Consider the following 17767-nt stretch of genomic DNA (forward strand, 5'->3'; position numbering starts at 1 on the left):
CTCTGCTCCCCCTGGTCTCCCCCTAGCTCTTTGGCTCCCTCTTCCCTCTGCCCCATCCTGGCTGTCTCTGGGCACATCACCCTTTGCCCTAGGACAGTCTGGAGGGCCTGGCCCGGGGCCTCCTGCCTCCCCAGCCCGGGGCCCCACCCTTCATGGGTGCTGAGTCCCACAGCGTCAGCGTTCTCTGTAGCTCAAGCCTGCGGCAGGGCACTCAGCTTCCACCTTCCAGACAGACACACTGAGGCTCCAGAGAAGCGATTTGACAAAGAGAAGCAGAAAGAGATCCAGCAGGCCCAGCATCACCCGTGTGAGCCCCACCCACCCAGGCACCCCCACTACACCCCACTCTCTGGCAGTGGATCCCTGTGTGCCCCACTCCTACCACATTCCCGGTTGCCTGGGGGCAGCCCCACAGCCAGGCTGCGTCATGGGAGCAGTAGCATTCCTGGGTGTCTGCTGCTGCCTGACTTTATAAGGGAGAAAGTCTGGGAGCCTGAAGCTGCTGGGCAGGATGGCTGGTGGGGAAGTGCCTGGGCCCGTAGTTGAGGGTGAGGGCAGGAGACCTGGACATCTGTATGTGGGGGAAGGACACCCAGTGCCACAGAAACAGAGCAGGAGGTGAGAGGTGGAATGCGTAAGGGAGACCCATTCATTCATTCACTCAATCACAAATACAGCAATGCAGTGATGGGAATCAAAGAAGACAGCTAACATGGGAGAAAGTTATTAAAACTGAGAAGGAGAAATCAAGATGCCCTCCTCCATAAAGACTGAATTCACATACAGACCAAGGCCCGAGGAAGGGGATGGAGGAGGAAAACTCGAGGGAGACAGAGAAGGCGGGATGTTGGCAGCAAGCCTGTTGCTATGCACAGGAGTGAGGAGGGGACGCCCAGCCAGCCTGCTGGGGAGGGAGGGCCCTGCTCCAAGATGAAGCTGGACTTCTCCACCATAGCCCCTCGGAGTTTTGCACCACGGGTAGAGATCCTGGCTCCGGGTCTAGGCAGGCAGGGGTGAGGGAGTCTGAGGGGGCTGTGGGCTGGGGTGCTCTGGGAGGGCCAAGGCCAGGATGAAGGGCTGTCTGTCTCCCTTCATGGGTGTGTGTGTGGTGGGGCGGGGGTGGGGTCGTGGCTCACCTGGGGGCTGAATGCTGGCTGTGTGAGAGCATGGACAGGCCAGGTGCGCTTCCCCAGCAGCAGAGCCTTCCTGAGGTCACCTGGCCCTCTAGACCTCAGGTCAGTTCCCCTCCCCTTGCACCTCCAAGGGACTCCCCGATTTTTCTTCCACCAGCAATCTACTTTCGAGCCAGCAGGCGGGGCGTGGGCGAGTGTGTGTGCAGGAGTGTGGGTCAGTGTCACGTGTAAACATGTGTGTGGCAGCAAGGCAAGCGAGGAGGGGGGGTGCTGAGTCCACGGTCTGGCCCCACTGTGGGCCCTGGATACTGAGCCATAACTGGAGGCTCCCTCCCCAGCACATTGGTCTCCCTGGGCTCCTCAGGCAAGGGAGAAGCTGTCTGATGTGCCTACTCAGGTGCCAGCCCCTCTCAAACCTCCTCTCGGCAGACCCCCCAGGCTCAGCCACACACACTGAACTGTCGCCTTCCCCCAACCTGTTACTCTGAGGGTTACAAGGGGGTAGGTTACAGGGGAGACTTAAGGTCAGTCTAAGGGGACCACATAACCTCCCCAGTGATGACATTGGGGTCACCAGGGCTCAGGCTAGATGGCTCATCGCTGGCCAGGGTGGGCTGCCTGGGAGACACTCACACACCTGCAGACCCCACAGGGCTCACTGCCCATTAGCCACTCTTCCTGGCTGCTTCCAGACTGGGATTCCACCACCCAGGGCCATTCTCATGGCCCACGGACTGCCTGCTCCTCTCCTGTCCCATGAGCTACCGAAATGTGGACAACAGTAGGTTAGTTCCAAATCCCATGGAGCTTACAACAGCAGCCGTCCTCTCAGGAGACACTGCTTTATCCCAGTGGAGCACTGGGGTGCCAGGCACCTGCTCGGGTGACTGCCTCCATGTCTAAATGCTGCAGAGACCTCTGTTGGGGTCAGGGCAGCACCAAGAACTCTTGAGCCAAGAGACACACACTCAGGTCAGCTGACCTTCTGTTTAGTGGCCTTTCCGGTCCCCTGCAAGGCCAAGGAAGCCAGGGAGGAAAACAGTTTCCTCAGCTATTGGCTGGGCCCTGACCCTGGTCACTGGCCTCAGCTGCAGTCCTCTAACCAAGCGCTCTGAGTCACCCACCTGGAGGGGCATGTACTGGGGTCACCCACCTGGAGGGGCATGTACTGGGGAACATTTCCAGTTAAGGGAACCCGTCTGGAAGAAGAGTGGAAGCAGGGGCAGTTGGGGTGGGAGAAGCTGAGCTTGGTCCACAGAGGCTGATAGGGGCTGAACGCTGGGCTCCCGGCCTCATGTCCCAACCCTGGGGCCTAGTGGAGCACAGAGGAAGCAGGAGGGGAAATGAGAGGTTTTGAGGGAAGCAGCAGCCCAGAGTCCACCCAGGCTGGAGGGCTGGGCCGGGGGAGGAGGAAGCGGGGCCTCAATGGTGTCTTTGTGCAGGCCCTGCTGCTCCCCAGGCCTCAGGCAAGGAGGGTGGGGTGGCTGCGGTGGGGAGTGGTTCCAAGAGGCTTTTCCCTGCCTTATAATTTTCCCCCTTGTACAGGGAGATGGGTGGGTTTCCAGGCCCCTTCCGTAACCTCCTTTCTCCCCACTTTCCTGGCCCTAGCGGATCTGGGACCCTCACCTCAGTGGACCCAGGCTGGGGTAAGGTTTCTGGCAGGGAAGAGAAGAGTGAAGGACCCTCACTTGGCACTGGGGCTGCCCAGCACCCCCCTCCCAGGCCCAGCAGGCTCCTGGGAGGCATCTCCCATTTTACAGGTGAGGAAACTGAGGCTCAGAGAGCGCAGTCCTCTGCGCTAGCCTGTGGAGCAGCGGCAGGGCTGGGACTTAAGCTCCTGTGGGTGTGGCTTCAGAGCTGGGGGCTGTGGGTGTCGGCAGGGCACATGCACCGTGTGTGCACCCAGAGAGGCGTGGTGGGTTTACTTGCTGCCTGTGAATCGGAAGTGGAGCATCTGCCGAGGGCCCCAGTGGGAGGAGGGTGTGAGAGCTGGACCCCAGCCTGGGGAAGACACACTCTTTCCCTTCTTGTCCCCTGGGGCTCTTCTGTCAGGGCCGGGTGGAGGGGGCAGCGAGGAGGAGAGGGAAGCATCTGCTCTCCTTGGAAGGTTTGGCAGCCCCGCCTCTCTGGCTCTGGGGCTGGCTGCATGGGGACGGCCCTTCTGCAGGGGCTGGCGGGGGATGACTCAGTCTAGAAGTCAGTGATAAGTGCCAGCCCTGCCCACTGGGGACTTGGAGGTCCGGGAGGAGGGTGGAGAGACAGGGGGTCTGGGTAGGAGCTGCCCCCAGGAGGCTGAGGGCCAGGCTCTCTCCTGGGCCGCCTCCAGGACCAGGCAGCCCATGGCTCATCTCTGAGTCTCCCCTTGGCTCTGGCAGCAGAAACCGCCAAAGACAGGGCTGTTGGGGCGGCGTCTCGGGGCTTCCCCAGCCTGGCGGGCTGGGTCTGGAGATAGTGAGTGTGAGTTGGGGTGGGGGAAGAACAGAGGAAATGGTGACTGTGGGTCTGGATGGCTGCCTGGACCTGAAATCTGGTGGCACAACTTGTGCACAGTAGCTTGTGTGCCTCCTCCTCAGTTCCCCTGTCTGAATACAGGGCAGATGCCTAGGTCAGGACTCACACCCCCAGCCCACACACAGGGCTCAGAGCCATGTGCTTCCATGCTTTCCCTGGCCTCAGTGTCCCCATCTGTAAAAGGGGACCTGGATAGAGGGACCCAGATCTGGCCTCTGACCAGCCCAGCAGACTGGCAAGAGGTGTGGCCACTACTGTGGGTACAGTAAAGCCACCTCTGGCCTAAATGGCCACAGGTCCGGCCAGACTGGAAACTCTCGAGGACAGGACCAGGGCCCACATCCCCTGCCCAGGGCGTGTGTACAGCCAGGAGGCCCACGGACCGGTGATGAGGGAGGTGACATCAGTATCTAAGGGAACGAAAGGATCAAATGAGGTAGCATTTGGCCTGCATGAGGGGTTTTCTATCAGGCAGAGCTGTCCCACCACAGCAGGCCCGGGCACTGGTCGTGCTCCATTGGGAGGGCATTGCCGGGAAGGTGCACCAGGAAACCTCAGTGTCCTTGCTAGTGGACCTCTGAGCTAACCAGGCCCATCAGAGATCCCGAGACTGAGACCTCTCTTCCTGGGCAGGCCTGGCTCCTCCTGGAATAGGTTCCCACCTAGCACCACCACCTGTCAACTGCCTGGAAGCCTGCAGCCTGTGGGCCCCCCGGAGCTGTGCCCACCACGGCCACACTCCCTCTGGCCCTCCTTTTCCCTCCCGGCCTCAGGCCCAGCCTCTTTGCTGATGCACCATGTCTCTCTCCCTGGCACCAACTCTCCAGGACTCCCGGCCCACTGCCAGTGTCCCTCAGATGTCCACGCCACGAACACCCATAGGAACCCCCAAGCCCAACCCCACCCAAAGCAAGGAGGACTCAGTGTCCTCTCCCCTACAGCCTGCTCCCCAGCCCCGTGAAGGCCCAACTGTCCACCCGTTGCTGAGTAGACATCTGAGGGTTGCGCTGGACTCTCCTCCTCCTCCCTCCCCGTGGCCACTGCTAACTAATACTCAGGTTCCATCCTTCCTGCTCCCAAACTCTCCTTCAAATTCATCTCCCTCTCTTGCTCCCGGTCCATCCATAAGGCAACTGGCCACGGTCCTTGGTCCGGTTTAATGAATCTCCTGCCTCCCTTTGCTAATAGCAGCCCCAGTTAACCCAAACTGAAAGCCGCTCCCTCAGCCTCCCTTGCCTGGAAGCCTTTGGTGGCTCCCCCTGCTCCAGGGTCAGGACCCCACCCCCGAGTGGCACTGAAGGCCAGGGTGCCCTAGACTCTGCCTGCCAGAGTCTCCTGCTGTCTTCCACGGACACGCCACGCCTCTGCCTCACTAGATCCTACACTGCTTTTGCACAAGCCTAGCAGGGCCCGCCTGCTGCCTTCGCTCAGGATGGGCCTGCTGCCCGGCCAGCTCTTCTCTCCTGTCCGCCTGTGAACTGTCCTCATGCTCTTTCAGGAAAAAAGCCCAAAGCACCTTCTTTGTCCTTGGGGTGCAAACACACTCGCTGTGGCCCAGGGGCTGTGCTGTTGTCACCTCTCTCCATTTACACTGTGAGCCTTGGGGACAAGACTAACCTTGCTTGGGGACAGGAGGTGGGAGGAAAGGAGGGAGAGGCTGCCTCTGGGAGCTTGCCTCAGCCCTCCCCACCTTGTCTTACCTCCAGGCTCCTTTCCAGGCCTCCTCTGCCCTCCAGGGCCCCAGGGCTGAGGCAGAGGACTGGACACAATGGCCTGGAAGGGCTCGAGGGACTGTCACAGCCAGAGACTGCTTTTCTGGGCCTGTGGTGACAGTCTGGTGCTTGTTTTTAAAGAAAATAGAATCTGAGCCCCTATTTATAGCCGGAGGCCACAGCCACAGACAGGAGACGATGGGGTTTGAGGCTTACGGCCCCTGCTCTGGCTTGGCTGGGAGGTGGGGCCATTCCCAGGCCCCCCTGCCCGCCTTTCTCAACTCCCAAGGAAGTGCCTGTGGGATCCTGACACTCCCTGGGACAGGATGTAGCCGGGGAGGACCTGGTGAGGGGGCGGAACATTTCTCAGGATTGGTCCCTGGGGCCCGGAGTCCCTTGTGGGAATGGGAGGAGGTGAGGGTCTGTTATGTCTACTGAGAAGGCAGAGAGGGCCCTGGGGAGGGGTGGGGTGCTGGCAGCAGGGAGCACTCTGACCGCCACGAACCGAACCGGGTAAAGGAGAAGGGAAGGAGAACAGAGCAGGATTGGAAAGATGGGCAGACAGAGAGACAGGGTGGGAAAGACAGACGGAAAGAGATGGAGGAACCAGAGCCAGGGGTGGGAAGGGACAGAGAGATGGAGAGAGCAGGATGGGGGGGCGGACAGAGAGACAGGGGAAAGCTCTGCAGCCCGGTTGACCCTTAGCAGGGGCAGACAGAAGCCGTGAGTGGAGACTGAAGTGTGGTTTCCGTCCCATAGAAAGTCTTCATGGTGCTCCATGCAGCGTGGTCAGAGTCTGGGTAGAGCCGGTGAGGAGGGAGGGAGCAGGCGCCTCTGTGGCCTTCACCCCAGAAGGCCAGGCCTCGCCCACCCCCAGCCCCCAGGGCCCAGGGCCTGGAGACCCTCTATTCCTGGCAGTCCTGCAGGGGAGGCCCAGGCCTGTTGGAGGCAACACAATGCGGTGGGGCAGAGCCCAGATTGACCTTGTCACCAAGATCCCCAAGGACTGTCTTGGGCACGGCCAGGACCTCAGGCCAGGATCTCGAGGGACAGGTCTGGTCTCTGGCTTGTTATGGGATGAGTTCCCTAGGCCTGGAGGGCTCACAAGCTAAGGCTATGGCCTGGACTCACTCCTACTGCCAGCCTCTACTCAGACCCCTCCCTTGGCTGCGCTTGTAGGGGGCTGCGGGGTAACTGTAGCCTGGGGCATGTGTCATGGAGCCACAAGCAGTGACTCAGACAGTTAAAAAAGGAGCAGCTCTGAGTGGTGACTCAATTGGCTCTGGAGGGGCTGGGTGGGTCTGGCTGGTACAGGATGGGGTGGTCTGGGTTTATTTTTGGCAGGGCGGGGCTGGGGCCAGGGGTGGAAGATGGGAACCGGGGGTGGAGAGGAGCCGCTGCTCTCATCCCGGGGAGAGCCCCGGGGCTCCATGCCAACTTAGGAAAGCGGCTTTCCAGTGCCAGGGAGCCCTGGCAGGCTGGCTGCTTCTCAGCCCCACTCCAGGCCTAGCCTGCCTTGCTGCTTGGCCCAGGACAAGCAGCTGGCTCTCTAGATAGAGGCAGAGCCCCCTGTCCTGTTCCCAAGAGGCTTAAGCGCAGAATTTAGAGCTGACCCAGGAGACTGAAGATTCCACTCAGAGGCCCAAATAGGGCCAGGGGTCTCCCCAAGGTCACACAGCGGGGCCAGGAAGCCCAAGGGCTGTGGCACCATCACCCAGCTGGCTGAGGTCTCTACAATATCTCCCCAACTCCAGGGCTGTCCACGGTTGGAGGGGCAGCCCCTGTCTGAGTACCCACCCCTGGAGGGGCTCAGCCAGGCTCCAGATGGGTGGCCAGAAGCACATGGGCCCCAGATGCCCAGAGATGGAACCTCGGCCAGGAGCAGCCACCTGGATTCCGTTAGCACATGTGGGTGGGGGGCCTGGCCAGGCCCTGCCCAGGGGTCTGTGGAGAAGAGTCACCACTATGGGGGTGAAGGCACTGGGAGCCTGCACAATAGGATCTCAGCCTGGGAGCTGAGGCGTGGGCCAGCTCCTGTCCGGGGTCCCTCCAGTGTCCCTGCCCTGAGCTGCACACCCCGCTCTGCAGTCACCTCAGTCACCTCCCCACACCTTCCCCTACGCTGAGCTCACACATACACCCATACCCCTGAGGGGTCTTAGCAGCCCAGAGCGGAGAGGGCTGTCCCCTCCCCTCAGTCTGGATTTCTGCTCCTCGTGATGCAGCCACCACTGCTTATATCATGAGTGCTGGTAAGAGCACCATGGTGACTCTGGCAGGTGAGCTGTCTCGCGTCCCTGGGCCCTGGCCTCCAGCCCCTGCCTCCAGAGAGGGACTTGCAAGGGGCTGGTAGAGAACAGAGAAAAGAAAGGCTTCTGGAGTCCCCCATCCCATAAAAGGTCCTGGTGCCTGCTCATTCTCTTCTCCCCACCCACCTGCTCTGGGGACCGGGGGTTCCTGCTGTGCCCCGGCCCAGTGAGCTCCATCCTAGGGGCTGCTAGGCTCGGGAGAAACAGGCCCTGGGGAGGGGCTGTCCCCAGTTCTTCTAGCACTGGGAGAGGGGTGTGGGCCTCAGCCCAGTTAGCCAGACAGATGCAGACCCCCAGCCCCTCCCACCTTCTGAAGGGTCCTGGGCTGGCAGGCAGCCGCTGGCTGATCCCCCCTCAAGAGCCCACCTCTCCTTTTCCACGTCACCTGGTCCCACACAGACTCACAGGGCCACCTCCTCCAAGCCTTTGCCTCGGAACCTTCCTTAAAGATTCCTAAGCAGAAGCCCCACGTGGCCGGGCCGCTCCACCCTGGGAAGAAGATGCTAATAGCAGAGTGACTGCAGCCTCAGGAGCAGACGCCACTGAGCATTGATTCCAGGCACAGTGTCTTGCTTAATTCTCACAACACATAAGAGGTTGAAATTATTTATCCCCATTTTATAGAGGAGAAAACTGAGGCTCAGAAAGACAGAGTTACTTGCTCAAGGTCACGCATGGGGTGTTAGGGCTGGAATTCAATCTGAGCCCTCTAACGCCGTGTTTTACCACCCGTGCCTGGCCTCCTGCTTCCCTGTATGGGTGCCCACAGCTCAGCACTCAGAGGAGGGAGAGGTGGGGCCTGGGTCAGGGCTGAGGGGCAGGGGAGGAGCTCCCTCTCAGCTGCCCGCAGACTCCCAAAAAGGGAGATTTGCTCCTTCCTTGGCCAGGGTGGGAAGTAAGAGTGTGTGTGTGTATGTGTCTGTGTGCATGTCTGTGTATGTCTGTGTGTGTGTGTGTGCGTGTGTGTGTGCGTATGAGTGTCTGTGTGTCTATGTGTGTATGTGCGTGTCTGTGTCTGTGTGTGTGTGTATGCGTATGTGTGTGTCTGTGTCTATGTATGTCTGTGTGTGTCTGTGTGTGTCTATGTCTCTGTGTGTCTATGTGCATATGTGTCTGTATCTCTATGTGTGTGTGTCTGTGTGTGTATGTGTCTGTGTCTCTATGTATCTGTGTGTGTCTGTGTGTGTGCGTTTGTCCGTGTCTATGTCTCTATGTGTATGTGTCTGTGTGTGTCTCTGTGTGTGTGTGTCTGTGTGTGTATATGTCTGTGTGTGTGTATGTGTGTGTATGTCTGTGTGTGTGTATGTGTGTGTATGTGTCTGTCTCTATGTGTGTGTGTATGTGTGTGTGTGTCTGTGTGTGTGTGTATGTGTCTGTCTCTATGTGTATGTGTGTGTCTGTGTGTCTGTGTGTGTATGTGTGTGTGTATGTCTGTGTGTGTGTATGTCTGTGTGTGTGTATGTGTCTGTGTGTGTGTATGTGTGTGTGTCTGTGTGTGTGTATGTGTCTGTCTCTGTGTGTGTATGTCTGTGTGTGTTTGTGTGTGTATGTCTGTGTGTGTGTATGTGTGTGTATGTGTGTGTGTATGTGTATGTGTGTGTGTATGTGTGTATGTCTGTGTGTGTGTATGTGTCTGTCTCTATGTGTATGTGTGTGTATGTCTGTGTGTGTCTGTGTGTGTATGTCTGTGTGTGTCTGTGTGTGTGTATGTGTGTGTGTATGTGTGTGTATATCTGTGTGTGTGTGTGTGTGTATGTGTGTGTGTGTGTATGTGTTTGTCTCTATGTGCATGTGTGTGTGTGTCTGTCTCTGTGTGTATATGTGTGTGTATGTCTGTGTGTGTGTATGTCTGTGTGTGTGTATGTCTGTGTGTGTGTATGTGTGTGTCTGTGTGTGTGTATGTCTGTGTGTGTGTGTATGTGTGTGTGTGTGTATGTGTGTGTGTGTGTATGTCTGTGTGTATGTGTCTGTCTCTATGTGTGTGTGTGTGTATGTGTCTGTCTCTATGTGTATGTGTGTGTGTGTATGTGTCTGTCTCTATGTGTATGTGTGTGTGTGTATGTCTGTGTGTGTGTATGTGTGTGTGTATGTGTCTGTGTGTGTGTATGTCTCTGTGTGTGTGTATGTGTGTGTGTGTATGTCTGTGTGTGTGTATGTGTGTGTATGTCTGTGTGTGTGTGTATGTGTCTGTGTGTATGTCTGTGTGTGTGTGTGTATGTGTCTGTCTCTATGTGTATGTGTGTGTGTGCGTGTCTGTGTGTGTATGTCTCTCTATGTGTATGTGTGTGTCTATGTGTCTGTGTGTGTGTATGTATGTGTGTATGTGTGTGTGTCTGTGTGTGTGTATGTGTCTGTCTCTATGTGTATATGTGTGTGTGTCTGTCTCTATGTGTGTGTGTGTCTATGTGTGTGTGTGTGTGTGTGTATGTGTGTGCATGTGTGTGTGTCTGTGTGTGTGTGTATGTGTCTGTCTCTATGTGTATGTGTGTGTCTATGTGTATGTGTGTGTGTGTGTGTCTGTGTGTGTGTATGTGTCTGTCTCTATGTGTATGTGTGTGTGTGTATGTGTGTGTCTATGTGTATGTGTGTGTGTGTCTGTGTGTGTGTGTGTATGTGTCTGTCTCTATGTGTATGTGTGTGTGTCTGTGTGTGTGTGTCTGTGTGTGTGTGTGTCTGTCTCTATGTGCATGTGTGTGTGTCTGTGTGTGTTGCTAGGCCTCAGGCCTGCCTGGGTGGCCTCCAGCTGCAGGAGAGCTGGTCTGGCCCCAGCCGCTGTGCACAGGGAAGGGGCAGGGAGAAGCGGGTGTCGTGGGAATCAGTGTCCTGGTCCTACTGGTATTTATAGCTGCCCCTTCCTGAAATGTGGGTGGGGGAAGGGGCTGCTCTTAGGTGGGAACGGAAGTTGGTCTCCTCTCCCCAGCCCCCTCTATCTCCCCAGAGAGTGGACTGGCCCAGGCCAGAGGGCCGGCCCTGGCGGTGGGACGAGGCACTGTGTCCTGAGTTGGCGGTTTTCCCTGGGGCTGCTGGCTCAGGGGTGGGACACTCCTTGCCTGCTGAGCAACACTGTGTGTGTGTGTTTGAGTGTGTGTGTGTGAGTGTCTGTGTGTGTGTGTGTGTGTGAGTGTATGAGTGTGAGCGTTGTGTGAGTGTGACAGTGTGTATATGTGTGTGAGTGTGTGTGTGTAAGCGTGTGTGTGTACGCACACACATAAGAACTTTTTTTTTTAGATGAACCCTCACTCACTCTGTCGCCCAGGCTGGAGTGCAGTGACGCGATCTTAGCTCACTATAACATCTGCCTCCCAGGTTCAAGTGATTCTCATGCCTCAGTCTCCCGAGTAGCTGGGATTACAGGCATCGCCAGCACACCCAGCTAATTTTTGTATTTTTAGTAGAGACACTGGGTGTCAGGCTGAAGAAGGTCATGGACCGGGGACAGAGGCCAGGTGAGGGTGGGGGGAGAAAGGCCTATAACCCCACAGAGATGGAGGGCAGGGCCCCAGGAGAGGCACAGTCCAGGTCATGGGTCTCAGAGCAATCTGTGGTTAGAACAGGCTCCTGGGGGTGGCGATGCTGGAGCTGAGCCTTGGAGGATGAGGAAAGGGAAGGCTGGTTGCATGGAGCAGCTTGAGCAGAAGTGGAAGGGTGCCAGGCGTTACAGGTTATTATCTGATGGCCTAGTTCTACCTGATCAGCCAGTCTGTGGGACACAGGATCACCTTGACCAGGGAGGATGATATATTTGGGGAGAGAAAGACATAGTGTAGCACAGTTGAGCATCCCTAATCTGAAAATTCAAAATCCAAATGCCCTTAAATTTTTGAGTGCCAATAGGATGCCACCAGTGGAAAATCCCACACATAAGAACTTTTTTTTTAGATGAACCCTCACTCACTCTGTCGCCCAGGCTGGAGTGCAGTGACGTGATCTTAGCTCACTGCAACATCTGCCTCCCAGGTTCAAGTGATTCTCACGCCTCCGTCTCCCGAGTAGCTGGGATTACAGGCGCTGCCAGCACACCCAGCTAATTTTTGTATTTTTAGTAGAGACAGGGTTTCACCATGTTGGCCAGGCTGGTCTCGAACTCCTGAGCTCAGGTGACCCACCCACCTCAGCCTCCCAAAGTGTTGGGATTATAGGCGTGAGCCACCACACCTGGCCTCCACACATAAGAACTTAACATAAATTTCTCTCAGGCAAAAAATTCTTTAAAAAAATCTATAACGTTACCTTCAGCCTATGTGTACAAGGTGTATATGAAACACAAATCAGTTTCATGTTTAGACTTGGGTCCCATCTTCAAAATATCTCATTATATATAACAAATATTCCAAAAGCCAAAAAATTCCTAAATCTGAAACACTTCAGGTCCCCAACGTTTCAGATAAGGGACACTCAGCCAGTGTGGCATGAGGGCCAGCAAGCAGGGGCAGGAGCAGGAAGCTAGGGCAGGAAAGGCCACACAGCCCCAGGCCTGCTGTGAGGAAGCTGGGACCATCTTCTGCTCCCGGCTTCCAGTCTCCCAGACTTGGGGAAGGACATCTTCCAAGAGCCCTTACTACCAATCTTCATGGAACCCAAGAATTCATGCGGCTCTGCATGAATTGGGGTGGGGCAAGCATCCCATAATCCCAAGCTCAGCCGCCTCCAGGCTGGCTCAGCTGGAAAGCCCTGGGGTGCGTTGGAGCACAGCTGGAAAATCCCTGGTTGGCTCAGTGATCTCTACACCCCTCTGGGGACCAGGCTGTGAGCCCTACGACGGGGGAGACCCCTGAGCGAAGCAGGTGGGATGTGTGCTCCCGGGGAGCTGCTGGTCCTGAGGGTGAAGCTACCGCCCAAACCAGGGAGAAAGAGTAGGGAGCTCACCCCCTAATCTGCTGAGGACTCGCTGTGTGACTCTGAACAAGGAGGCTCCTCTCTCCGAGCCTGGGTTTCCCCAGGATCCATTGGGGGCTGGTCTGGGGTCAGGGGTTTCTGCAGTAAGTTCCGGAAAGGGAGAAAGCCTCACTGACACGCCTCAACCTTAGGCCACGGGAGAGCCACACTGAAGTGTTGAAGCAGGAGCGATGGCTGGAGGCCTGGATAACGCACGCCAAGGCTGGCAGAGCCCGCGGGCTCCTCCACAGGCTGGGAGCGGCATGGGCGTGGGGAGGAGCTGAGCGAGAGGCAGGAATGCTCAACAGGACAGGCACTGTTCCTGACGGGGCCCACCCCTGCCACCAGGCCACCTTGATGGCAGCCCTACAGCTATGACCCTACAGAGAGACAAACGTGGCTTCATTGGCAACCCCAGCTTTTGGTGGGGGTTTATTTGAAGGGGATTTGCTTAGGCTGTGAGAAAGTGGGGAGGGTTTGGAGAGGGAGAAAATGCTGGCTGGTGGGGGATGGGGAGACAGGAACAAACATTTGGAGTCCTCAGGGAGCTGCCTGTCCCTGCAGACCTCTCTCTTTCCCCTAATGGGGCCTAAGCCCACTGGTGGGTGGCTGTCCACCTGGCCTGATGTGGGGAAGCTCACTGCTATTGGGGTGAGTGAGAACACCACGGCCTGTGTGCCCAGAGAGAGACCTGAGGCAGTCCCTGCTTTTCTCTGAGCCTCAGTTTCCTCATCTGTAAAATGGAAATGTTGGACAGATATGGTGGCTCACACCTGTAATCCCAGCACTTTGGGAGGCCCAGGTGGGAGGCTTGCTTGAGCCCAGGAGTTCGAGACCAGCCTGGGCAACATAGTGAGAACGAGACCTTATCTCTACAAAAGATAATTACCCTGGTGTGGTGGCACATGCCTGAGGTCCCAGCTACTCAGGAGGCTGAGGTGGGGAGATCGCCTGAGCCTGGGAGGTTGAGGCTGCAGTGACTTTCCTGACCTGCAGGGCTGCTGTGGGGCTGCAGGACTAACAACATGGTTAGTGCGCAGTATGGGGTGTCCCTGGAGGTAAGAACGCAGCGATAAGACAGCTCTATCCTCTCCCGTTTGGAGTTACGGACCCTCCAGAGAAGCGGAGAGAGCTAGGAACCCTTGCCCCACGGAGGAGCCAAGCACAAAATTATTCATACAAATTCAGTTCCTTCAAAAACTCCTCATACAAACTCAGTAGGAATGGTAATAAAGTAAATTTGAAACCTGCCCTAAGCCTGCAGCTGGAGGAAGAGTCTTAGCTCTCTCTACAAGGCTCTATTGAATTGACATACGCTGGGGCGGAGGGCATGTTGGAGGCAAGAGGAGAGCTGGATGGGGCGGGAGTCAGGGGGAAAGGCAGTGAAGGAGCAGAGGGACCAGGGAGGGATCAGGCTCCAGTCCCAGACCCAGAGGCCTCTTGTTCATTTGTTCCTGGCCTTGAATAGAAGACACAGCTCAGGGTGGCACGCCGTCCCCATCCTGTGCTCACTTCCTTCCCCGCAAGCGCCACTGACCCAGGTCTTTAAGGTAGGGGACTCGGAGACAGAGGCAGTAGCCTCTGTCCCAGGATCCTGGTCCTGGCCACCTTGTCCAGGTCTGTGAGAGTGGCCGTGTGCACGTGTGTGTGCCCACATCTGTGTGCGCCAGTAAGTGTGGACATCAGGGCTATTTCCAACTCCCCCTCCCCTGCCCGCCTCTCCTGGGCAGCACGCCCAGTTCCCAGACATAGCCTATACACTTCCTCCACGAGCTCCACACGCACCCCACTCCCCTCCTGCCATCATCGACAGCCACCTGGCTCACCTGGCGTGGCCCACCCCGGTCCCCCCAGGCGGGCAGCACTAAAAGGCCCTTCTTGTCCTGCCTGGGCGGGCAGGCGTAGGGAGGGAGGCTCCGTTACACTTGGCTCTAGAACAGTTTTTCTCGAGTCCGGGTGGGCTGGGCCAAGGGCGCTGGCCACTGGGCCCCGGCCTGCTCCAGAGGCCTGGGGCAGCACACAAGGTGTACACAAGGCTCAGTGCCTGTCCCGAGCACCATTGGTCCCCTCAAGCCATCATCAGAGGCAGCAGGATCTACCCTGCTTCAGTTTCTTGTACCTGGTGTCCCTGCGGCCCTGCATGCTAAGATACCCCCGTCAATTCTGAGTTCCCACCCAGGTAACACACAAGCCCTCCCTGCCAGGTACTCCCCCACCTGGGTCCCACTTCAACTCCTCATATTCTGCCTTTCAAAGTCAGCGATGCCAGGGAAGAGGTGTGGGAGCCACCATCCCTGCCTGCCCTGTGCTCACTGTGACCCCCCGACTAGAATGTCACCTCCTTCCTTCTCTGCCTGTCCTTCCAGTATCGGCTCAAATCCAGTCTCCCCTGACGCCTGGCTCTCTGCTGGGGCCTCCCACACAGCTGAGAAGGAGCTGGACACTGCATCTGTCATCCACACTGTCACAGTGGCCCAAGCCCAGCCCCCACGCAGGCTGGGAGCACCCTCAAAGCAGGGCTGGGGGCTCTTCCTGGGCTGCTGGGGTTCTTGGTGGAACTCAGAGTACTTTTCTTCCTCTCTGGGGCCTCAGTTTCCCTCTCTATACAAGTGGGAGATTGGTCCAGATGGCCTCTAGGGTGCTGACTGCCAGGCCCCCTGACCCAGATGCCTCAAACGTTGATGAGTGGAGGGAGAGCCTCCCAGCATGCCTCACTTGGATACAGTAGGACAAGGACCTTTGCAGCCAGGGGCATCCGGGAGGGGTGAGAGGGACGCTTCCCTCAGGCAGGAGCTGCCCCTACTGCAGAAATCAGGACAGGGAGCTGGACCAGGAGTGGTGACAGAGATGGGCTGCTGGACAGGAGCTCTCCCACCCCCTCCTCATTTCTGAGTCCTCCTAAAGGCAGGGGGTGGTATAACTTTATAAAACCCCACAGCACCATGCTGTTCTCTTGCCCTAAAACCCTGGTGGCATCTCCTCTGCAATAGGGCATAAGGCCGTGGGCCTCATTTTGCCATTTAAGGCTTCCGTGCCCCAGCCCAGTGGTTCTCCCTGGCCTGTGCTCGAGATGTGCCTCCCAACCAGGCTGCTGGCCTTTCTGTCTCAACACCCCTCTGCTTACGCCCACCTCGGTACCTCTGAGTCAGTGCCCCGGCCTGGAGGACTGACTCCCTTTCCATCCACCAAGGCATGGTTTGAGGACCACCTGTGTCCCGCCCCAGCTTGCCCCTGATTTTCTCCCCTCCGTACTTTTCATCCAGATATTTGCTGTTTGAGATTTAATTTGCCTTTCTGCCTCCTGAATGAGTCTCAGTTCAGTCTCTCAATATCCTGTGCCCCTGAGCCTAGCACCATGCCTGCATGCTGTCAGGGCTAAGAAGGTATTTGAGAATGGCTCTCAGTTGAAGCGCAAGGAGGTGGGGGTACTGGAATCCCTCCTTGGCTGGAGGCTGGGGCCTGGATGAGCTGACTGCCCTGGTCACCTTGGATGCTCCCTTCCCCTCTCCCGGGCTGCCCAGCCCATCCCTCAGGCCCTGGGATCTCAGGGGATCTGGTCCCTGCAGGAACAGGGAGCCTGGGGATCCAGCCCTGATTCACCCCGGGGGGTCCTCCCTTGACTCACTTCCCTTCTGGGAACCATGTGATGCCCTCTTTTAGAGCTGCTTCTCCATCTGAAGGGAGAAGGGTGTGGCCTGGGCCCTTGTGAAGGAGGCTCAGGCCCTTCCTTGGCTCCATGTTGCTCTTGGGAATGATCTCGAAGGTGCAGCTGAAGCACTGAATCACACATGGGTAGTGATGATGGATGGGCCCTAAGGCCACAGTTCTTATGGCATAAGTAGAGCTGCCTTCGCTGAAGGAAGAATGCTGTCATGTCGGGGTTTCTGGCATGGAGACAGAGAGGGGATACATCCCAGCACTTCTGTGAAAGCGAACTTCCATTCAGCCTCTGCTGGGTCAGGCGTCAGTGCTGGGATGAGGAGGTGTGGCAGGGGGTGGTCCAGGGCTATCTGTAGGACAAGCCCCCGCTGGGGCACAGTGTATCTGAGGGGCACCGGCTCTGCCTCTAGGAGGCTGAGAGTGGGTGGTGGGTGGGGGGTCCTGCCTGTCAGGAAGAGGAGGAGAGAAGGAAGAGGGGAGGTGGCGGATAGACAGACGGATCCTCAGGGGAGCAAGGAGAGGGGAGAAGGGGCAGAGCTGGGGGGTGGCTGGAGGGGTGTGTGTGGGGGCTGCTCACAGGGGAGGGCAGGGTGGCTCCTTCCTCATTTCCCGCCTTATTCTCCCCGTTCCTGGCCCGGGGCATCTGAGGCTGGAGGACCCACTTCTCACCGTCGCCGGGTCCCTTTGGACCCCAACATAGTCACCCCAAACTTGCCTGGCAAACAAAGCCCGGCCAGCATTGGGGTGCCTCCACTGGTGTCTCGGGCAATCCAAACGGGCAAAGCCACGCCCTAAGCAATCTATGCCTGGGGCACCTGCCCCCGCCCCTAATTGGCCAGCCTTGGCTAGCTAGAAACCCCATAACCTGAGATAGCGGGGTCCCGTGTCCACCCCAGGATTGAACCCCTTGCGACCCCAGCCAGTGGTGGGAGAAGCGCAGCCTGCTTGACTCCCCATCTACGGGCCACTTCTGGCTCCTCCTGTCCCTTTTCCCTCCCGGAGGAACCCCTCTAGTTCTGCCAGGTTGGGTCGGGGTCTCAGGACCCTCACTCACCGGTGGATGCAAGTCTGGCCAACATAGCCAGGGTCAAAGCCAAGGCCAGGGCGGGGGCTGGAGGTGGGGGCCGCGGCCCGGACTGCATCCCGGCGGGCTGGGCGGCAGGACTTGAGAGGAGCCAGTGGAGTCCTGAGAGCTGGGAGCTGAGTGGAGCCAGCGGCTCTGCTCCTGGGGCGGGCCGGCTCCGGGTGTCCGCGCACTTAACTCCGGGGGCGGGGCAGGCGCAGACCCGCGCGCCCGCTCGGGTTTCAGGCTTGGGCTCCCCCACCTGCCCCCACCCTCAACCTTCTTAAAGGGCCCGTGCGGGGCTGCTCCTCTCCGGGGCAGGAGTGAGGGGGGCCCTTACAGCTGGGCCAGCCCCCAGCCCCACCCTAAAGACTGGGAACAAAGTCAGAGAGAGGCCCAGACACCCTGAACTCTGGCCCCAAGAGCCAAGCCCGGGAGACCCCCTCAGGGAGGAGGCATGAGCTGGGCCAGCCCCCACTTTCCCTGCTTTCTGCCTTTGCTGGA

The 17767-nt window shown here is 57.9% G+C and overlaps 1 protein-coding gene across 1 annotated transcript in view; it reads right to left on the reverse strand.

Moving 5' to 3' along the window:
• The window catches only part of CSPG4 (chondroitin sulfate proteoglycan 4), a 40500-nt gene extending 23070 nt beyond the window's left edge, over nt 1-17430 (reverse strand). Inside the window, exon 1 of the mRNA XM_028851149.2 lies at nt 17255-17430. Within this exon, the coding sequence (XP_028706982.2) occupies nt 17255-17342 (88 nt within the window). The 5' untranslated portion in view covers nt 17343-17430. The remainder of the gene's footprint in view (nt 1-17254) is intronic.
• Nucleotides 17431-17767: the final 337 nt, after the last annotated feature.

This window comes from Macaca mulatta, chromosome 7, assembly GCF_049350105.2.
Source record: "Macaca mulatta isolate MMU2019108-1 chromosome 7, T2T-MMU8v2.0, whole genome shotgun sequence".
Taxonomy (NCBI): domain Eukaryota; kingdom Metazoa; phylum Chordata; class Mammalia; order Primates; family Cercopithecidae; genus Macaca; species Macaca mulatta.